This window comes from Quercus suber, unplaced genomic scaffold (assembly GCF_002906115.3).
Source record: "Quercus suber isolate HL8 unplaced genomic scaffold, Cork oak 2.0 scaffold_185, whole genome shotgun sequence".
Lineage (NCBI taxonomy): Eukaryota > Viridiplantae > Streptophyta > Magnoliopsida > Fagales > Fagaceae > Quercus > Quercus suber.
This window is the reverse complement of record NW_027069643.1, coordinates 1,142,840-1,166,976: the sequence shown is the minus strand read 5'-3', so window position 1 is coordinate 1,166,976 and position 24,137 is coordinate 1,142,840. Positions and strand designations below refer to the sequence as shown.

At 31.8% G+C, this 24,137-nt stretch overlaps 1 protein-coding gene across 1 annotated transcript; it reads left to right on the top strand.

Annotated features, from left to right (window-relative positions):
- The first annotated feature begins 1,855 nt into the window (after positions 1-1,855).
- Positions 1,856-3,928, top strand: LOC112026187 (protein XRI1). Its single transcript, XM_024058872.2, has 5 exons — positions 1,856-2,298; positions 2,437-2,603; positions 2,703-2,787; positions 3,136-3,315; positions 3,510-3,928. Exons 1-5 carry the CDS (start codon positions 2,193-2,195, stop codon positions 3,800-3,802), a joined length of 831 nt encoding a protein of 276 aa, XP_023914640.1. The 5' UTR covers positions 1,856-2,192; the 3' UTR covers positions 3,803-3,928.
- Positions 3,929-24,137: the final 20,209 nt, after the last annotated feature.

Genomic DNA, 24,137 nt, shown 5'->3' with positions numbered 1-24,137 from the left:
TATGAATATTACCCTTAAACATTGATGCAAGTGTTATCAATTAACTTCATAAATGCTAGATTTGAAATAAATCAAACCTCGGTTCATATTTTATGTTAAAAATTAAAAGATTTAATCACACGAGGTATCCATATTATATTAATTTCAAAACATCCTTAATTATTACTATGTGTATATTACATGATTAAATCTATTACAATTTATTAGAAAATACTAGTTGAATGTTAGATTTGTCACAAACCTGAGTAATTGTTCAAGTCATAAGTCCAATGACCAAATTGAAACTCACATCTAAATTTAATGATACTAGTTGTACCCTTCCAAAAAAAAAATGATAGTATTTGTAAAAATCCCTAGTAATTATCTAAAAGAAGAAAAAAAAAAGTATAGATATATAAATTCATGAGAAGTTATTTTTCAGAAGCAAATAATTAACAAATAATTAATTAAGAACTCAAAGGATCCAAAAATAAAAAGTTTGAGACGTACCAAATTACATTGCTTCATATTTATAATGAATAGCGTTCGAGAACTCAATTAGAAAATGGATTCATTCCGAATATAGTTTTGCTCAAACCAATAAAGCTATTTGCAAAATTGGTCACATTTGTTTTTTAGATAATACAATGGGTCACATTTGATATATAGAAATGCAAATCCTATTAATCAATTTAGATAAAAAGAGAGAGAGAGAAAAAAAAAATCCATTTCATTCCAATCCTTTACCATTTATCTAGTTCATTTCCTTTATAAATTTTGAGACATAAAACCCGTTTGGATAGATTGTTGCAAAAATGTGTATCGTCTATAAAATGCATTGCAACAACGTGAGTTGTGTTTAAAAGTGGCATTTCAAGAAAAGCATATACTTCCTTCAGTTTTAAAACACTAATTTTGGGTGTTTTTAAAAAAAACGCAATTTCTTAAAAAAGGCCCAACCAAGCACATATTATTTTACATTTTGGACTCTCAAATGCCCAACCAAACGAGCTCATAGTGTAAAATTCAAATGACATATTTTGCTTAAAAAATGATGAAAATTTGTTGGAGTCACTCTAGATTTTCAAATTTAGAACTCTCTCTCTCATAATAATTTTCTTTATCCACCAAAATCAAATTTTAGCATTATCATTTTTACCTGGTGGTGGAAATGTTGATTAATTATTAGTCATTGACTGTTGCATTCAATCAAAAAACTGTATTAAACAGAAAACACAAAAGGAAAAGTAACAAAATAATGTGTGAATCCAGCTGTCTATGGCCATGGGCCAGGTTTTCAATTACATTTTGCTTGGACTTCTGGTCTAGACCCTTTTTTTGAATTTGCATGATCATCAGGCCCGGCCCATTCTCATCCAACCGTTTGATTAAAAATCAATAACCTTTGGTCCTTTGGCACAAAACACAACACCAATGATGCACATCAAACAAACTTGCTGTGCCGTCTGATTGTACATCAATCCCTCTAACTTCCACACGAAATACAAGGTGGGTAACACGTATGTACTCAAACTTGGACCATTCAAAACCGATGATCAAGAAAAAGTTGGTCCCACACACCCACCCCATCAATTCTTCTCCTTCTATCCTTATTGTTAGGCCCACCAGCATGCCAATTAATGGGGCCCACTTGACCATGTTCTAAATGATATCCACCCATTAAAAGTTAAAACCCACCTAAAATAAAAAATAAAATAAAATTTCTTAGAGATTTAGAAGATAGGTAACTACTATTATGACCCCACAACAAGCGAGAATGTGCAAGAAAAAAGTGACCAAAAGAGAGACGGTTTGGTAACAACATCAGAAGGAAAACAAAAAGGAAAAGCTGAATTTGAATTGTGTCTCTGTGAGGCATGTCTTTGCCTCTCATACCATTGCTTTACATGCAACAAACATTATATGATATCTTTTGCAATTATTTAGTCCCCCACATATCTAAACCAAGAAAAAAGAAAAAAGTGACCCAATTTTCCGAATCCCAAGAAGAACCCACTTTTTATTTTTCTTCTCCCTTGCCGTTGACTGAAATACTACTGCTTCTTCTAAAAAACCAACCAATTCCTTCACTCTTTTTTGGCACAACTTGCACATAAATAGAACCATTTCCCATCATTTAAATTTGAAGGGTGTCATCAACACACTCACACACACACAAAAACAATACAATACAATACAATACCCCCCACGATATGGGTGAGCTTCACTCCTTGGCTTACACTAGTAGCCACCACAGCTCTTCCCTAGGTTGGGATTTTCACAACCTTGGAGTTCTCAACGCAGACACAATGTCTTTAGGTAATCACTTTTCTTCCACCTATCTTGCTTTCTTTTCTTTTACTGTTTTTGTCCTTTAATGGGTTCTTGGATATAGCCCAATGCTTACTTATACAACAATGATTTTGTGATATTGTGAATGTTATTATTATTGTGCAGTCATGGATGGAAGTGCACCATTCTACTCAGCTCCTCTAGAGTCTGATTACTCGACTGGCTATTTAGAAGATGCTCTGGTTGAGTTTAGTGAGATGTCCAAACGAAGACGCTTGCTGTTGTACACAGATGATCAAACCGAACATGATGGTCCCGAAGATCTTGCAAAGGTAATTAATTTTTTTTGTCTGAATTTCCCAACTAGGATTTTAAATATTGTCGTCGTTTATGGCTGATTAAAAGTACTAGCATTTATGTTGTGTGTACAGAGTTACTGGAATACAAACTGCACATGGGGAATGTCGGAGAACGTATATTCCCTGAGCCAGATAAACACAATGAATGGACTTTCAGGTAATTACAATATTATTGTACAAGCATTTTTTACCTTCGTAGTGCTACTTAATTGTGAAAAATTCACAAAATTAAGGTGTATAAGCTTCCGAACATTATTTTGATAAAGGTGAAACTTATGTACTTTTTTGTTTTTTTTTTTATAGGTTATACCTTAGTTTCTCAAATTTTTTGACCACTAGTTGAGACAATTGAGTTTCATTGTTTTTGTTGTATTTGGGGGGTGAATTCAAGTATAACACCCAAGGAATCTTTTTTTGTTTTTTTGAGTAACATTTGTCATTAACTATTGCTGTACGTTTTATCATTTGTAATTAAATGATTCTACGTACTTTTTGTATTTTGTAGATGGGCCTATGAGCACATCGATGAGTGGAATCAGTGAGGAAGCAAACATGATCACGGATGTAGAAACGCCAGAAGAGGGCCCTGAAGCTACAGATTCTTCTTCATCTTCTTACAAAGACCTGATTAACACCAAGTCCAACAATGGAGAAAACCTGTTCTCCATAAGCCCCATGAATCCTGGTACAAATCTCTCTCTCTCTCTCTCTCTCTCTCTCTCTCTCTCTCCTTTTAAAAACTTAATTGGGTTTTCAAAGCTCTTGGAAAGTTGATTCTTATTATCTAGGTGTGTATAATTAAGAGTTGAATCCAGGATGTCGTGGATATCAATATTATAGTTTGACCAAAAGTGACATGTTATTGTATATATGTTTCAGGGTCAGGAGATGGTGAAAAGAAAAAGAAGAGGGAGAGAGTGATAACAAGAGTGGTGTATCCTTTTGCATTGGTGAAGCCAGGAGGGGTTGAAGGGGACGTAACTCTAAACGACATCAATGAGAGGATCTTAATGCCGCCCACAAGGCCGGTAAGGCATCCGGTGGGGGACTTTGCATGTAGGCCATGTGTGTCCCCTCATGGTCCTGGCCTTTCTGGGAAAGCTGTTGTGGCCCTTACAAGAATTCACACTCAAGGAAGAGGAACTATCACTATTATCAGAACTAAAGGTTAAAGGAGTCATCACTATAGTTGCCGAGCTTTTGGGCTTTTTTTTATTAGTCATGCTAGCTTGTTTCAAAGTTTGAATTGTATAGATAGAGATATATGAATGAATGTATGTATGTATGTGTTATTATTATTCTGATCAGTTTTCATGCATTATAGTTGCTCTTATTAAGGCTGTTGTGCTCAGAGATAATTGTCTAGCATGCATGACCAATTGTTTGATCTGAATTGTTCTGAAAACTCGAAATGGTGTACAGGGAAAAAGAATATAATTGAAAATAAAGTGAAAAGAAAAAAAAAATAGAAAAAGAAAGGAGAGGGTAGGAAAAAAAGAGATACCAAAGAAAAAAGAAAAGAAAAGGGAAAGCCCTCCATAAATAAGGTTGAAAATATTGTGTGACAGAGACTAAACTAAGCCAATATTGTTTGGCCAGGTGTGGATTGTAGACGACAGGTTTGCTTGGTTAATTAAGGTATGAAAGGCAAAGGCATGCTAGCTTGACCTTTGCCCAGGGGCGGAGGTAAGTAATAGGTTGGGGGGCCTTGCCCCCACCCTCCAAATTTTGAATTTTTTTAAATATATATAATTATTTTTATATTTTTAAAATTTAGTATAATTGAATTAGTCTAACGATGCTCTTAAAAAAAAATAATTGGTCTAATAGCTATACAGATATAACTTTATTTTTTACTGTAAAACGTACTCTTATATCTGTAAAATATTTGATAAAGTTAGGCACCAAATATGTTTGAATTTATTTCTTTCAACTCGTTATATAGCGATTAATAAGTTACTGACTCATTAAAAAAAATATTGTCACTAAAACAACACATGAAATGTCTCTTTAGTAGCCACATAATAGGTTAAACCAAAATAGCTTCAAATATGTTGTAGCTAAACTTATTCCTCCAAATTTTGGATCAGTTTTTGAAAATTGCATTAGTTCAATGGAAAGATTTTTTTTACTAATTTTAGTATAAAATTTGATAATTTGTATCGAAAATAATACTTTTTAAGAATTTCACTATGAAAATCATAAAAATGAATTTTATTTTATGAAAGATCGCCATTAAATATAATTTTGATTGAAAATACTAAGTTTTTTGTTGTTATTGGGTGTGTGTATATATATATATATATAGATATAACTTATGAAATAAAAAATGTGTGTGTATATATAATAAAAAAAGTGTGTACGTATATATATGTGTGCGCGGAGTTATTTTGATAAATATATTAGTACCGCAACTTGATCTCTCAAACAAAATTTTTTGGCTCCACCCTTACCTTTGCCCTTAACAGGATTCGCCATTATTCTTCTAATTGTTTGATCTGAATTGTTCTGAAAAAGAAAGGAGAGGGTAGGAAAAAAAAAAAAAAAAAAAGGGGAAAGCCCTCCATAAATAAGGTTGAAAATATTGTGTGACAGAGGCTAAACTAAGCCAATATTGTTTGGCCAGGTGTGGATTGTAGACGACAGGTTTGCTTGGTTAATTAAGGTGTGAAGGCCAAGTCATGCTAGCTTGACCTTTGCCCTTAACAGGATTGGCCATTGTTCTTCTAATTCGAGTGGGGTAGACTTAAGGTTAGATTCAAAAAAATTCTATCAATATTAAAATAAGGGGCGATATATAATAATTTTGCTAAAGTCATCAATTTTGATCCAATTTAGTCATCAGGTTTAGAATTTGAACTTGGACTCGAGCTTTGTAAATCCTAATTTAATTGACAAATTGTGTGTCTGAATATATATATATATATACTCTCGTATTAAAATTACCCAATCATGAATTAGTTTTTAAAAAAATTAAACAAGAAAAAAAAAAACTTTTTTCTAATGATATGTTGCGTTTATTAGACGATTAATTTGAAGAGCTTTGATTTATTTAATATTTTCCTCTTTGACAAAAACAAGAAAGGAAAAAATGTAAACCAGCTTTCACTCCTTGGACTATTCAGTCTATTTTTCTCCTAGTCAACATCGAAATGTCGCTGCAGGAATGATTTGAAGAAAACATGGAACAGAAACGAAATTAACAATGATCAAATTTACTGTTTAAGAACCTTTTTCAGCAGTTAATTAATTATGAATTCTTGAGAATGACCCATTTTCAATAAAATATGAAATTAAATTTTGAAAACACTCTACAGGGTATATGCATTATGCAAGGTGCACTATTATTATTATTATTATTAGTTGTATCATTCTCTTTAGTGGCTTCAATAAATTCTGACTGCGGCTCCATCAAAAAAAAATTCTGACTGCGGCTTTTGTTAAAAAAGAAATTGTACCATTCCATTAAAAATTGTAATAGAGGGGTCCACAAATTATACGTGATGATCCTCCATCAAAGTCTGTCCTAGGCTAGGGCACCATGTGCCTTTCAAACTCCATGCATTCATACATAAGCTACCTCCTAGTCCTACAATTCTACCTTTTTCTTTCTTCTAATAATAGAACTCGCGCATATGGTTATTTTCCCCAACTTACTTGTGAACCCAACATGCATGACGTGCTCATAAAAGAGTCTTACTAAAATGTAACCGTGATTAACTGTTTTTACAGTTTTTTAAATTTTTTATAATTTTTTTTAAATTGATGATTAATATATGCCTTAAAGGTATATATTAATCAAACCTCTCCAAAAATGATAAGATATCTTCTACTCAAACTCATAATTTTCAATTTTTCAAACTCATAAATATGATAAGGTACAAAAATTTCTTAGTGTACTAAGCCACACCATTGTAGATAGTTCTACAATACTAGAGTCTGTTTAGTATATATGTTTAAACATATATTTTTAGTTTTTAAATAACATTATATATATTTTTACATATTTTTTTACCTATACATATTTACAAAAAATAATTAATAAAAAAATAAAAAAATACCCTAAAAACACTCGTTAACACGACACTTTCAAAAAATACAAATAAAATTCCTAAAACAAGTTACCCAATTACCTCCTAATCATGCAACCCCAACATTATCTCCCATTTTGGATAACAAAACAAGAATTTTTTTTTAACAAGTCAAAACAAGAATTTAAGACAAAGGGACAGAAGAATAACAACTCTCTTAAAAATGTCACGGATTGCTTTGATGATAATGAAGTTGATTTGATTAGTTTAAATAATATTTAATGCGGCAGATAGGTAAAGGCCTAAATTCGTCATGTTCAGTGGTATGTCGTATTCTACAGAGGTCAAACACCCATCAATTCGAAGCCTCTCACAAAATTCAAGGCAATATATAACATGTGGCCCCCGTGTAGGACCTAACTGGTGTGACCTTCTCTAACTCACTGTTTGCATCCTAGATCACAACCGTTAAATAGTAATGCTTTGACTTTTGTTTCAAGTTGGTGTGAGGTAGGCCAAGATCAGCGTGGGTAGCACGTGATCGATCACAGCTGGATGGCAAAACTTTGGTATAGCATTCGCATTCGCATGTGGTTGAAAACTTGGTGGGAGAGGATGATTAAGGTGTGACGTGGGTTCTGGGTTTTTGTCTTTTTACAACAATCATTATTGTTGTTTAGGTGAATAGCTTTTGACCTTTATGCTTTATAGCCCATCTCTCTCTCTCTTCTCTCATTAATTATAATTAATATAAATATATGGGATCAGGTACACCTAGCTTAGTGGGATGTTGCATGTCTCTCTCTCTCTTTTTGTTGTGGCTGAGTGTTTCATTTGTCTGTTAAAATTTCACTCCACACTATATAAAATAAATGTGTGCCGTCAATCAGCCAAAAGTGTGTGTATATATATATATAAAAGAGTGTGACTAAAGTGACTGCAATCCATATCCTGCAAGATTGCACTACCATATCACATACCAGTTACATATCTAATGAAGTGATTGGATTAACTGATTTTGGAAGGAGAGCAAGATTTACAAAGAGAGGATTTAGATAAGTGCTTGCATAATAGAAAAATGAATACATTTTAGTTAATTAAATTCAAAATTTACTAATTTTAAATCTTATAAAGTTGTGTAAAATTACATAATTATTACAGTAATTGTGTAAATTTATGTTGCACTATTCATTTTGCATTTTGTTGTTTATTCTTTTTTTATGTATTATGATAATAAACGAAAAAATTGAATGATAGTTGTTATGTATAAAGAAAATTTTTTTAAAAAAAAAAAAATCAAGAAAATTTGTTATTTTACTAAAATATAGCTTAAAATAAAAATTCTAATTTGCGACATTTAAAAAAGTAAATATGTAAGATAGAAAAAATAGTTCTTATACTAAAATAGACAGAAAGTCTTGGACAAATTTTCTAAATACTTAAGTTTAAACACATATATTCTTACTCACCTTCTTTACTTAGAATAAATAGTTGTATGAGCATATTATATATGATATTTAGCGATGTGCAAAAAAAAAAAAAAAAAAATCCTATATTCACAATATTTTCACAAATCTTAAATGGTGAGTTATTATTAACTGTTATTGATGGGTAAAAAAATAATTTTATTTGTGAATTTAAATTAAAACCAATAAAAACTGACCACTTATGATTTGTTATGAAAATATTGTGACGTGGCATTTTTCAAAAAAGAAATAGCATATATAATGATATTCGATAAATTATACTTTTAATTCTTAAAATTTGGGATAAATTCGATTTTGGTCCTTTAAATTTAAAATTTTATTTTTAATACCTAAAATTTCAAAAAGACAAAAATTTTGTCCTTTTATCTATAGGTTGGTTTGATTTTAGCTCCTTAAATATAGGGTTTATACAATTTTTGGTCCCATAAATATGTGATTGGTTTTTTTTTTTTTTTTTTCATACCTTAAATATAGGGCATGTCTTAGCATCTCACTAAACACGTAAAGAAAGTATTTGATGGACAACCAAATTTTTTTCCCATTTGAAAATTTCAAAGACCAAATCCAAACTTTTTTCAGTTTAGGGAATAAAACCAAGCTTGCACCAAATTTTAGGGATGAGAAGTATTATTTACTGTATAATATTCAATATTTATTAAGTTTTAGAAGGAATTATAGCATGGATGCCAAAATGTCCGTATCCTGTCTCAAATAAATTTTCCCTTACCAAATGAGTGTGCGTGTGTAGGGGAAAGAGAGGGGGGGGGGGGTTGCTAATGTTCCAATTGTTACTCCTTCCTTCTGCTAGCTATGAAGCTAGACATGGTTGTAGAATACATATTAAGGGTAAAATTCAAAAATACCCCCAAGGGTTGGGCCATTTTTGAACACATCCTATGTTTAAAACTCCTAAAATGTTGCAATTCACCAAATTGATGCCTCTTCTCACTTCCATAATTTATAACAAATAAAAAGTGGTTTGTGCACTACTTTATTATAACAAAATCATTTCTTTTAGTTCACATTAATAAAATAAATTTCTAAAATTAAATTTTTTTTTTTAAAAAAAAACCTACGGTTTTTTGTCTTCTTCTCCAACATCCCCTAACCTCTCTCTCTCTCTCTCTCTCTCTCTCTCTACACACATGCACAACATATAATTGGTCACCACAAATTGACTTCACATAGACCTATAAACCCATACCACCACTAATCTATGCAAGACCATGGCTATTTTTGGATTGTGTGCTCTAATTTACCTTTGTTTGTGGAGGTCAGTTGTTTGAGTCCAAATCTATGTTTGTGGTGTGGGAATGATAATTTATAAGTTATTGTTGGGGAGGGGGGGGAGATCAAAAAAGGTGCATGAAGTTAACTACATCAATCCAACCAATATTTACTTAAGTCAACTATGTAAGTCAAATGTTAGTACAATAATGCTTAAAAGAAGTGATTGCTAACCCTCTTCAAATCAACACTTACTACTAAGCCATGTTGGTTTGCCTGCTTCCTTGACACACATCCCTCGGCCAAATTGAGGGGACAATTAACTGGCAAGTCTTGGGGGGAGCATATTTCCCACCAAACTCAATTCCTCACTTGTTTATAAAAGAACCCTCCATTATGCTAAGTGGGGTACACAACCATAGGCACTAGTACTTTGCCAATTTCATCTTTCTTCTTCTCCTACTAGTTTACTAATGTAGCCATCAAAGCCAGCTTGGCCAACCCTAGTTTGGTCAAGGCCAAATTGAGGTCTCACTTTCTTAGCAAGATGACATCCAAGTTGCAAAGATTCACCACTTTTTGGCCATCTTCAAAGTCCTCGTAGACACTGCATTTTATACCTCTTATGACTCGGACTTCCGCTCCCCAGTGATGGTAAAATACTAAAGCTCAAGGTTGGTTTAGGGCCCGATCAGATTGAATTTGACTTGGGGAAGGTTTTTATGGAAAATATAACTCTTTTACGACCTGAATAAAATTATTTTTAGAAAATAAAGCCACAAAAACCCTAGAGCATGTGTACGCAGATACGCGTATGTGTACGCATGCTCCAGACCTGTGTATGCAAGTTTTATGCATGCATATGCATACACGGGCATGCGTACGCATGCTAGGGTTCTAAAAACTATAAAAAGCAATTTTTTTTCGTTAAAGCTAAGGTTTGGAACGAATCCCACATCGTCTGGGAGCTATTCCAAACCTTCATTTTCTCAATATAAAAAGCCATACATGATATATTTTCAAAACACACAAAAAATCCTAAGAGAAAACCTAAGATTCACTAGAAATAGTAATTAAATCAAAGAGAGTTTTTTCGCAAAACATCTTCAAGTCATTTTTTTTTCTTCTGATTAAGACCTTTTTTGGTCTTGATCTTTGAATTTTGAAGTTTACTAATCAATTTTGTTTGGCTGTGAATAGAATGACTGATGGGAACAGTCAAAATTAAGTCAAAGAGCTTTTGTTTTTGATGTATAAGTTATAAACTTCTTTTTTCATTTCTTAGCCTTTTCTTGTCTTAATCTTTTCCGTTTTCTTGTTTTTCTTGTTTTTTTTATGTTATAATGTCTGCTTAGCTTAGGTTTTCTTTGTTTTATTGTTTTAAGCATGTTGGGTTGTTAGATTTATAGTTTTTGTTTCTGCTCTTTTTTTTTTTTCTTGTTGTTTATGGGTTAGGGTTTGGGCATGTACTCGTACACATACTCAAAGTATGTGCACGCATATAGCTGGGCTGCGTATGCAAGCCCTATGTATGCGTACATGTACTCAAGCCCAGAAACCCTAATTCACCTTTTTTTGCTTTTGTTTCTTTATTTCTTTTGTTTAATACTCCTCTGTTCTAGCTTGTTTTCACATGTATATTTCTCTGTTTCTCTATTTACTCTTTGATTGTTCTTCACATGTTTGATTAGGGTTTCCTTTCAATTAAATCTTTGATGTGCCATGAACATGCATGTGATATGATCATGCACTGATGCATAGGTATTGTAATATAGTAAGGTAAGTGAGGTAAGGTATGCATTCACATGAGCATGCATTTATCTTGTGCTTTGATGATGGATATGAACATGCTTGGTTGAATGATATGTTTTAATGCCTATCACATGCTTGTTTGATTCTAACATGCCTATGTTTATGCCATGTACCTTGCTGCCATGTTTGTTTGTTTTTTTGAATAAGAAGATATGATATGCATGATAGATGCATGCTAGGCTTCATGTGAGTTGCCATGATGGATGTCTGTTAGGGTTTTGGGATGATTTGATGTCATGTTGATTGTTAGATGAATGTTAGTGTGTGTGTGTGTGTTTGTGTGTGTGTGAGTTTTGGATGCAATATTGAACATGCCTTTAATGAGATTAAGATGTAAGACACAATGAGTGGAAGCTGACCCATGGGTCGGGTGGGGTTGGGTGCCTAACACCTTCTCACCCCTATACTTAAACTTCGAACCTATACTCTGGTAGTAAGATCAGTCATGCTATGTAAGGGCGCTATATATATGGTTCCTAGACCTAAACTAGGTGGCGACTCCCCATCTTTTCTCTGCCCTAGTTCACTTGGCCGAACCGTACTCCCCCGTTGCACCTACTGTCCTTGATTTGGTTTTGTCTCCTCTTTGAAATTTTACTCACCTACAATAATGATTTGGAGAGTGATGGTTTTTTATTTTTATTTTAAAGAGTAGATATGATGTTGGATTTGCTTGTGTGTGGGAATATGTATTTCTAAAGTTATTTACTTTATCCCTTTAGGCCCCGATCTTTTTCCTTGAAAATAGTTCTTTATTTGGTTGGCAAGAAAATATAGGAAAATTTTTGTTTTTGCTTTGTTTTTTTTAAAGATTTTTTCTGGTTGCCTGTATTGAATTTTTTTCCTTCATTTTATTTTTAAATCAAATTTAATGAAAAGCGTTACTAAATTATTATTTAAAATGAGGTTTTTAAAAAAAAATTACAAAGTGGTTACATGAAATACCACATGGGTTTTAAATTTTAAATTGATAGTGCAAGAGATGTATTTGAAAATGACCCAAATCTCATGTGGTGTTTTTGCATTTTGACTACAATTAGTTAGACAAACTATCTTGTTACTTAAACAACTATTAATATTAAAAGGGGAAAAAAGATGTTAAGTAATCTTTAATACTACACTCCTTATCTTTGAATGAAATTTTTTTCCAAATAGAATTTTCGAGAAAATTGACTTTGTTTTCTTTTGTTTTATTGCAACCCTAAAAATGAGCAAGAAAAAACTTTATGTTATTTAATTTGTACAATTTCTTTGGTAATTATACTCCCCTATCTTAAGTTTTGAAGGAATGACATTCCACCCCAAATTTAAAAGGAAAAAACACTCTCCTCCTTTGAGGTTAAAAAAAAACAACACTTCTTTCCATTCCATTAATATCAGTAACATAATATTCTAAATTTTAAAATGATTCTATTTACCAAACTTTAACTGTAGTGGTGAAAACATAAATAATAGAATTTAGAATAAAAAGATAAAGTTTCTCCAACACCAAAAGACTTATAACAATTTCTGCACAAGTAGAGACAGATGCTTCTTTTATCTTTTGCTTTTTTTTTCCCCACATATTTATTTTCATGACCCTTCTTTAGTTTTCAATACTTGTGGGTTTCAAGAGTTGAGGGATAGAAAACTATTACTTTTCAGAATTTTAGTTCTAGTTTTTAATTTCAAAGTATTATTTGGAAAATATGTAGGAAATTTTTTCAAAAAAAGATGTTGCAAACTCATATAAACTGTGATGGACTTAATCAAATGGCAAGTTAGAATACAAAATTTTTAACCTCAAGTTAATTGTGTTTTGGTCAAACAAATGTCATTAGGGCTGATTACTTTTTTCTTTTTAGATTTGAGGTGAAGTCTTATTCCTTTAAACCTTAATGGCCTATTTGAATGGAGGGGGAAGGAGGGGGAGTGGAGGGGAGTAGAGTACAATTGACTAACAATAAGCTAATTTTGTGTTAAATCTACTCTATTCTACTCTACTCCTCTTCCCTCCCCCTCAATCCAAACCGACCATAAGGGATGGAAGGATAATTACCATTTTTTTTTTGTAACTCCGAATGATTATATGATTATTCACGAAAACATGCCACAAATTGGGGAAAAAAAAAATTCTACATTCTTAGCCACTTGGGATTCCTAAATGGGAAAAAAAAATACACGAAAATTGAATTCTACACAAATATATAAAAAAAAAAAAAAAGGATAAAAACAACTGATTTGAGCAAAAAATGTCATTTTGAAAAATGTCAATAGTTGTGTTGGGGGGGGGTAGACTATATCTACTCCGTCATTTCAACGAGCATAAAATATTATTTATTTTTTTTTACAAAAGAACATTAATGTGAAATTGATGCCCTCTAGTAACCACCCATTCAACCTTTGTTTTTTTGATAAGCCCATTCAAGCATTTCAATATTAGATGAATGAGTACATCACATCAAAGTTTTGAATACCATTTTGGAGGATGTTTAAGATCTCATTATCCAACATAAAGGTTTATAACATGAGGAAAAAAAAAAAAACCAATAACAAAATCATTTCATGTAGCCCTCTCAGAATTATTCTCAACAGCAAGATGAATTTTTTTATAAAAAAATTATTAAAAAAAATGAAAATGCACTTGATTTCACTGAGATATTACTAAACACAAAGTTTTTTTAATTAAAAAATTACAATTTAACCCAAATTCTATTTTGACTCGGAATATAGCCTTCACTCGAAATTTGCTGGAATATGTCAAAATGCCTAGAACACTCCAATATGGTCTAGTATTGGATCTATCTTAGAATGAAACTTTATATGAAGAGCTTGCATGTACAATAATCATAGAATTTGATGAATTTTGAGATCCAGTGCATTAGTATTGGTAAGATCACACCCAATAAAATAATCGTAGATGGATGCATAAGTCTATAGATTGGATATGAAATGTAATGGTAAAAGGGTTAATAACCACCTATTAAATTCCTCACTTTCTTGGAAAGTTTTAGTCAATCATTCATTTTTGCAATATGCATTTAAAAATTGGAAAAAATTACATAAAAAATATTCATATTTTATACCTTATATTAGATGTAAATTAAAATTTTAAACTTACAAAATCATTTCAATTCAAAGTTCATGTTCATCGCTATTATTCAATTTTGTTATTCTAAGCAATAACAGAGTAAATAAACATGGGAATCCACTGTTAAAACTATGTGTTCATCTTTGTAACCAACTTTAATTTTTTGACAATCATTTTATCACTTTAAGTGAAACTTTCTCTCTAAATGAAGCTTTCTCTCTCATAACCTCTCTATTTATTGGTTGCCAAATTTATATATAAACAATACTTAGGTGAAACATAGTTTTTATTTTTTATTTTTTATTCGACAATAGTGAAACATGGGTTTAAAGGCCATGATTTTTCACTTTTATTTACTTTATTCATGTCTAGAAGAATTGAAAAGGGATTTGACTATAATTGACAAAGTTTTTTTTTTTTTTTTTTTTGGGTAAGAATAATAATTGACAAATTTAATAACCTAAAATTTAATATAAAATATGGAATAGTTTAAGTCCTAACCTTTTATTTAATTTCCCCTAACCATCCAATTGATTAACTCCACGGGTAACTTTAATTTTGATCATCATTATTATATTCAATCAAGGAACCATGCAATTAACGAAGTCCATTGATAATTTTTTATCACTATTGTGCTCAATCAAGCAGCAGTTTGATTTAATTGTTTGACGATATTCATTTGAATTTCCCATTCAATAAATGAGCATCATTTTGCAAAAGAAAGGAGTTAAAAGAAAAAAAAAGGCACCAAAAAAAAATATAAATAAATAAAAGAAATCCTAGGTATACGTGAGAACATTTTCTGCTTTTACTTTTCCAAATCCCCATTCTTGAAAATTTATTCTCTTCCTTATTTTAATATCACTCTTGGGATTTCACCCCCTCCTCAAACACAATAAAAAATTACTAACGATTCACCTCTGACGATTTAATGACGTTAAAAGTTTATCTTATGATGTCAGAAACGTATAGCTGGGCCAACTCAAGACTTGGGTCCAGGCTGCCTAATATGACCTTATAATATCGGGTAAAGTCCAATTATTGGGCCAATTTGCATTACAAAGTCCAGTCCAAAAAACACAAAAAACATTTTTTAAACAATTATAATAATTAGATAGTTGAAATCAAGGATGGGCACGGCCTCAGGTTTGGGTCAGGTATGCCAAAACCCGACTCGAATACTCAAACCTATAACCTAATTATCACCCATACCCAATTCTCATTCGGATTCCTTACCTGTGGATACCCAAACTCAATTTTTTTTTTTTTTTGGTTTTTATTTTTGGCACAGTACTTTAAAAATAAAAGGAAAAAATATGCGCAAACCACTTACAGCTTCATCAGTCTTTGTTACTCTTTACTTAAAAAAGTTTTCAACCCCATCTCTTTCCAAATAAATTTTTTTTTTTTAATTTCTAAGTTATAAACAAAAATTCTAATTAAAGTGTAAAAAAAATTAAGATAAAAATGCAAATTGCATCCTATAAGTTTGGCTAAAATACATTTCAGTCCTTTAACTTTACTTTCGTTTAATTAAGTCTTTTAAGTTTCAAATTTCTTATTCATTTATGAGATTTTCACCTATTATTATATTGTGTTCATTGGTATTAACAAATTATTTAGGGATCCCTTTTGAGAATCAATTAATTTTTCACAAAATGTAATTTTTTTTTTTGTTAACAACTATTATATATATAAAGCAACTAAGATAATTTTTTTTTGAAAAAATGAGTGGACAATGGTCCACTTAAACTTTTCTATTATTATAATAATTATTAATTTTTAGTTAAAACCAGACTAAATATTTGGTTTCCAATAAATTAAGAAGATAAAATTTCATTTTAAAAAAATTTATGCTAGGGACACAACAAAATATCATAACATTCTTAAATTAACATAGCAAAAACAAATTGTGGAGGTATATTTGTTTGTTGGAATGTTAATTTAGAAATGTTGTAAAATTATTATGAGAATTTGTCGTGTCTCTAGTATTACTCATTTATTTATTTTATCTATTAGTTGATATTTGGTGCCTAATTAATACTCTTATAGGTATAGAATTAACCCTATTAGATAAAAATAGGGACCTTAGATGACTGTCTAATTGGCCTAATGGTAGGATCGTGTGTATGTGTGTGTAAATCTTGAAATAAAACCCCAACAAGTGTATTTCATAACTGTTAAATTTTATTTATGGTGGCAATTCATGAGACAAACAAAAGTTTTAAGTATCTTTAGAAGTTTGTTTTTGAAGACAAGATTGCTACAAAGTTTTGCAATTTAAAGTACAAATCTGGAAATTTCGACAGATTGAAAGTTAAGTTTGATCAATCAAAAAATTTCATATCAGATCAATTTGTAGATTTTAAAGCTCAGCCCATTGTCCAATCTACTAGGGTTTCGTACCACTTATTTTACATTATAAAAGAGAGAGAGGTGCCTCTTGTGCTTCATATTTTGTATTTAGGGTTTTTGTATATGTCCAAAACTCTCTCATATCTTTTATTGATGATATTTTTTGAAAAAAACTCAAGATCTGATGTTGTAGAAGTTGTTACCTCATAATAGTTATCAAAGGTGCTAGAGATCTAAATCTTTATAAACTAATGTGACAATAAGTGTGATTAGTGAATGTCAACGATGTAAACACTACAAAAAATTGGGCCTATAGTGATGTTTGAAAAACGCCACTATTATACCGTTACTATAGACCTATAGTGGAATTTATAAAATGCTGCTATAGCCTTTTTTTTTTTTTTTTTAAAAAAAAAAAAAAGTAAAAATAAATGCTTTCAAATTTTAAAAAGTAATATTTCAATTTTAATTAAATTAAGAAATACAAAACAGAGTTAAAAAAAAAAAACAAAAACAAAAACAAAATACATACATGAACTCAAAAAATTCAAAATCAAACACAACATGCTCCAAAATACAAGAACACAAATCCAAGAACATAAACCCATATATCAACATAAGCACAAGATCAAAAACACGAGCACATAACCAAAAAAATTCAAAATCAAAACTTAAATTCAAATCAAGACATAGACACAAACATTGCGAGAATATCCAGTTCATTAAAAATATTCTATCTCCAATGTATATCCACCCTCAAAATTCATCATAGAACGTCTATAAGAATTAGTTGAAAAATCAAACCCCATAAGTCCCATCACTTCAATAATTCCATGTTACTCATATGAACCTTAACAATGCAAGAAACAATCTCTAGTCCCTATGTAAACAAACCCCAACACAGTGCAAAACTGGAAAATGTAAGCTCAGTGAAAGACATGGTGGATATTCCTCTATTTTCTTACTAGCCAAATAGGAAAGAACAAAAAAAGAAAAAAGAAAAAAAAGAAGAAGCTAGATCTACTAACAAAAAACATAAAAAAGCAGAGAGAGAGAGAGAGAGAGAGACAGAGAGAGAGAGACAGAGAGAGAGGGAGATAGATGAGGGGAAAGGGCTCACTAGGTTGGTGGTGTGGATGGCCTCACTGGGTCGGTGGCGACATGGGTGGGTCGGCGGTGGCATGGGTTGGGTGGGTTAGCGGCGGCATGTGAGTGAGAGAGTGAGAGATACTTTGTATTTTAAAAAAAAAAAAATTACTGGACCTATAGTGGTGTTTGAAAACGCTGCTATAGGTTACCTTCTTTTTTTTTGGGGTGTTGGACTATTTTTTTTTTTGTTGGACCTATCATGGCGTTTGGAAAACGCCGCTATAAGCCCTTGTAAGACCTAGGACCTATAGTGGTGTTTATAAACACCACTATAAATCCTCAATTTATTATTATATTTTTTTTGAGTTGGGATTTTTCTTTTTTTTTTTCTTTGTTTTTATAGACTTGTAGTGGCGTTTGAAAATGTCGCTATAGGCCCTTGTAAAACCCGCTATAGCTCCTTGTAAGACCTAGGATCAATAGTGGCATTTGAAAACATTGCTATAGGCCCGTGTAAGACCCAGGACCCATAGTGGCATTTATAGGTCCTTAATTTATTTTTTTTGGTTGAAAATTTTTTTTCTTTTTTTTTTTTTTGTTGGACCTATAGTGGCGTTTAGAAAAGCTACTATAGGCCCTTGTACGACCCAAAACCTATAGAGGCGTTTATAAATGCTACCATAGGTTCTCAAATTATTTATTTATTATTATTTTTTTCGATTTGGGATTTTTTTTAGATGACCTATAGTGGTGTTTGAAAATGCCACTATAGGCCCTTGTAAGACCCAGGATTTATGGTGTCGTTTATAAACGCCACTATAAGTCCTCAATTTGTCTATTTATTCGGGTTGGGCTTTTTCTTTTTCTTTTTCTTTTTCTTTTTGATGGACCTATAGCAGCATTTGAAAAAGCCACTATAGGCCCTTGTAAGACCTAGACCTGTAGTGGTGTTTACTATAAGTCCTCAATTTATTAATTTATTTTTTCAGGTTTTTTTTCCCCTGTACCTATAGTGGCGTTTTTAAAACACTGATATTAATCCTTGCAAACGCTGCTATAGGCCCAGTGTTTTAAAACACCACTATAGACCCTTCAAAACACGGCTATAGATAACCCATAGCAGCATTTTTCGAAAACACCACTACAGGGTACCTATAGTAGTGTTCTTTCTTAAACGCCACTAAAAAAAAACCCACCTTAGGCCTTGTTTTTTGTAGTTGACAAATTAATATCTAAATTACTTTTTTATGTGATACATTGACACAATAGTTTATGAGGGTTAAATTGTAAAATTTATTGTATTCCTAAACCCTAACATTACTCAAATAGACTTAGAGTTGAGTAATGCAATGAACACAACTTTTTTTTTTTTTTTTTTTTTTGAGAAACAAACACACACACAAATGTAACTTGTTAAGATGATTAGTTGGGACTTTGATAACGCACCAATCACTTTAATAATTCACCATTTATTTTTGCTCTATTTAATTTGATATGGGTCAGACATGCATGTTCAAATTGTAGTTTTAGTTTAACACCCATGTCATGTCGATCATGAAATTACCACTCGTAAAAGTAGTAATAATCATATTCTCATGAAACATGGAATGTGATATTCTTATAATGAATTGTGGACTCAACGAATCAAGCATAGTAGTTCCATTAGATTTTATAGGAAATAATAGAAATCTTGTTAAGATCTTGCAATTTTTCTCTCCTTACCTATTAGTGCTTTCTCACCAGATCCCAGTTGCCTCTAGGAGGGTACTATGAACACAAACCTCGTTGTTTGACAATGCATAAACACGAAGTGACGTTTACATATCTTACCATTTAGATATTCACGTATCCATCCATGCCAAAATTTAATGAATTGGATCCAAGTCCAAATCTCTAATGCGTTTGCGGGAAAATTTTATTGTTCTAGGGGTATATTAGTCCACCAGCCATTAACTCTATGTTTTGGGTCTTTCACTTTATGTGGTCTTGGTAGGCCTCATGTTTTAATAGGTTAGTAGCTACAACCGTGTTTTATTTGAGGCAGGGCATGCCTAAGATTTTAAGTTAGCGGAGGCTAGAATATAAAGGGAAAAAAAAAAAAAAAAAACTCCAAATAGGTATCCATATAGTATTAAAAAATTATAAATACTCAAAATTGTTGTTTCTAAGTACATTAAGTTGCAATCATTTACCAAAAAAAAAAAAAAATATTTTTTAATACTAGGCTGGTTAAGATTTTTTTTGTTGTTGTTGAAGTTAGAGCATTCATTATGGTGGTGCTAAATTTTTTAACTATTAGAGCATTCCCATCCAGAATCTTCAAACTATTCTATTTTACCTTCTCAAAAACTACTTTACTATTTATATCATATTATTTTACAACACTCCCAACATCCCTAACTCTATATTTTTTGCTTCTTTATTTAAATATTCTTTTTTCACTATTTCTCTCTCACCACCAAACAACCGCCAAACAACCATAACAACACAGTGAACACACAGCCACCCTCATATATACCAGCACCACCAACAGACCATCAAACCAAAAGCAAAACCACGTTAAAAAAAAAAACCATCAAACCAAACCAAAACCCCCCACATATACCAGCAAACCCGAGAGAGAAAGAGAAACCCCCCCCACCCCCCCCCCCCCCCCCACAACTAACGGAGCCACCATCGGAGCCAACAATAGAGCCACACACACAACTCCATGCCGATTTTCCACAGCCACCACAGCTCCACGTTGATTTCCACCACACCATATAGCAATCTCCTCACCACAACCCGTTTGACCCACGCCAAACAAAACCCACTACCTGAACCACGCCTCCAAAGAAACCCACCATCGATTTGCCACGATCTCCACCACTAACCCACCACAAACCCACTTGATCTTCACCCACAAATACAACAAATACCCACCAATGCAAGACCCACCACCACTACAAGATTTAACACCACCAAACACAACATATAGTACTCTCCACCGCAGCATGGTGAGATCAACCTCCACTTGGTCCTTGAGCATCGCACCACCTAGAGGAATTTGGGCACTAGATCAAAGAGAGAGGTTGAGAGTTTAGGGTTGGAAAGATTAACCACCGGTCACGATCCTCCATGAACAACCCATCAACAAACCTCCATGCCACACCGATTGCCATGAGAAACCCATCAACCACCGTGAGAGAGAGACCTATCAACCACGCCGATCGCAGATCTAGAAAAACCTCCACACCACACCATGCCACGCCATGCCACCACTAGACCACGCTAGACCCACAGCCTATGCCAAAAAAAACCACCATCGTGAGAGATTTATGTGAGAGAGAGGCTTGGAATGTCAAGAGAGAGAAGAGATACAGAGATTTATGAAGAGTGAGAAAGAGGCAGATATAAAATATATTAAATCCGTTTGCAACGGTACTGTAGCACAATTGTAAATTTTTTTAGATTTATAAGTCCGGGTAATGGGGGGTTTTTTTGAGGCTTTGATGCTAAACATGCCAACATATGGCATTTGCAAGTCTAGGTGTGAATGCTCTTAGCACCTTAAAAAGCTACTTTATCAATTTCACCACCTTACTTTACAATGCATCCAATATCAAATGTTCTATTCTTTTATCACTTCATATAAAATAATATAAACTCATTAAAATAATAAAGGAAGAGAGAGAATTTGAGTTTTTTTAATTAAAAGAAGAGATATAATCTAAATAAAATATTTTATTTTATTTTTAACAACTTGATATAGTCAACTGATATTTATATCAGTTTATTGTAGTTGCAAAAAATTTAGCTTTAGCTTCTCCAATAACAAATGATTGTTTGATCCTTTGGTGGTAAAATAGTTTTTTTCTTTTTTTTTGCTAAAATACAATCACCATTGTAAATGTTTTTATTGTTTTTATTAAGTTTTTGGGTTAGATAGTTGCTATTTGGATAAGGCAAGCTAGACTTATTGAGGAGAAGGGGGACCTAAGGTTTTGGAAGGGGACCCAACTACAAAGATTAAACATATAATAACTATAAAAAAAAAAAAAAAATCTTTTGGACCTAGGGTGGCCCGAGCCCCCTTGGGCCCCTACCTAGGTCCATCCCTGATTTGAGGTAATTAAATATGGTATTTACATCATTGGTCACAAGTTGGCTGCTACTATTAGGCTACAAGGTTGATCCTTATATTTTGGTCTTATTTTCAATTTGGTTTTCAAGTTTTCACATTTTTCATTTTGGTTCATATTTTTCAACTTTTGTCATTTTGATCCTTGTGATCTTATTTATGGGAAAAAAAAACATACATGGCTAATGGATTATACTGCTAGTTCAAAAATAACGTCTTTTTTAAGTGATGACAACATGGACCAAAATGGTAGCAATTTTGAAAATATTATAAGGACCAAACTAAAAGCTGTAAAAACGTGATGACCGAATTGAAAATGTGACCAAAATGTAAGGATGAAAAAAGTTTTTATTTTTATTTATATTTTTTACCTTGAGTATATTACATGTGTGAAATCATATTCACCTACATAAAAGAATTATTAAATTAATACCCGACTAGTAATTGACTGTTTCAAAATTATGTACATCTCTCTCTCTCTCTCTCTCTCTCTCTCGATTTGTTTGATTGTGTGGTTAGAGATCCACGGGGAGTTACTTTTGATGGTGGCCCTAAATTTTGATGCTATGAATTTGTGGAGATTTCCATTCCCTCTGTGTGTGTGTGTGTCAATGCGAAGTTGGAAATGGTGGACTAGTGATTGATGGTGAGGCTTTGGGTTGCTTTATTGGCTATGCTGGTTAAAGATCAATTGAAATTGGTCATGAATGTCATGAATAAAAGAAGAGAAAATGGAATTGAAAAAGATGAATTAAAATGATAAAAAAAAATTGATAATTTTTCTAGACATGTTCAAAATTATGATAACTTTAAAAATGGTATCAATGTTAGGGCCTAAAATCAAAATTCAAACACATGGATTAAAACCAAAATTAACATTAATATGAATGGAGTAAAGTATATTTTATTAATATTGTTTTTTGTTCTTAGTTTTTTCGTTAGAAGTAGGGGAGGGGAATTTGAATCATGGCTCTCCTAAAGAAGAAGACCAATAGATACCATTGAATTGTAACTCTTGACTTTTTATTCTCATTTTCAAAAACATGTTTCTAGAGAGAGAGAGAGAGAGAGAGAGAGAGAGAGAGAAACTCCAAATATATCAAATTGATCAGATCTAAACATACATGTCAAATGTCTTGTTTGAGTTATTAGAGTAATAGAAAAATTGTGGATTTTGGTTGATTCTCCAAAGAGCTTATATCATACTAGACAATAACTTGTGCATCGCGTGGTATGTATTAACCCAAAAAAAAAAAAAAAATCTCCTTTCATATGTTTACAATATTTTAGGAGCTTTTTAACCTTTATCATTATCCAATCAATTGTTTAGAACCTTTTACATATTGTTAACCACCTCCAAATTAATAAATTTTTATGTGGTCCAAAAATATTTTGCAATAATTTTGCAGAATCCCTTGAAATAAAGGGAAAAATGAGATTTATTCAAGTTCAAATTTATCAAGAGAAAAAACTATAAATATAAAATTAAAAAAAAAAAAATGAAGAACGGGAAAAAAAGATTTATTTAATTGAAATAAAAGACAGAGAAGAAAATCTCCCTTCTTCCTTCTCAATCTAAAACAACACCCATTAACGAATTTTTAATACTACCCATTAGCAAAATTTTGTTATTGTAAAAAAAAAAAAATATATATATATATATATATGTATATATATATTTCAGAAGCAAAGTGTGTCATTTTTATTATTCTTTTCATTTTTCAAAACACCCACTATCCTTTATCACAGTTACCAAGATATGAAAACAATAAACAAATATTTATAAAATGAATCGGATTCCCTAAAGATTGGGAGCCATCAGTAGTGAAATGGGTAAGTTAATGCAAATTTTGTGTGTGTGTGTGTGTGTGTGTGTTTTTTTTTTTTTTTTTTTTATTTTTTTATNATATATATATTTCAGAAGCAAAGTGTGGAATTCTTGTAAATAGATGAGAACGCCACATACAATTATTGGCAAACTCTATATTAAAAATGGTTGCATGAGTATACTACATTTTAAGATGGTAATTGAAACTAATTTACATAAATTGATGTTTCAAGATTGTAAGGGAAATAGATTGTTAATATTGATTTGGTACACTTTAAACGTTTCCTTTTTAGTGAAAAAAATTAAAGTTTCAATTGGGTTGAGTTTCTAATGACTCACAATTTTAGGGTCTTTTTGGGAAGGAGAGAGAGTGTATAATTAATCCACTTATATTCCTTTTTTTTATGATTAAAAAGAAAATTATTCCCTAATTTTGAGGACTTTGGGACCTTTCTGAACGGGGCCTTAAGCCCAGGCCTAAATTGTTT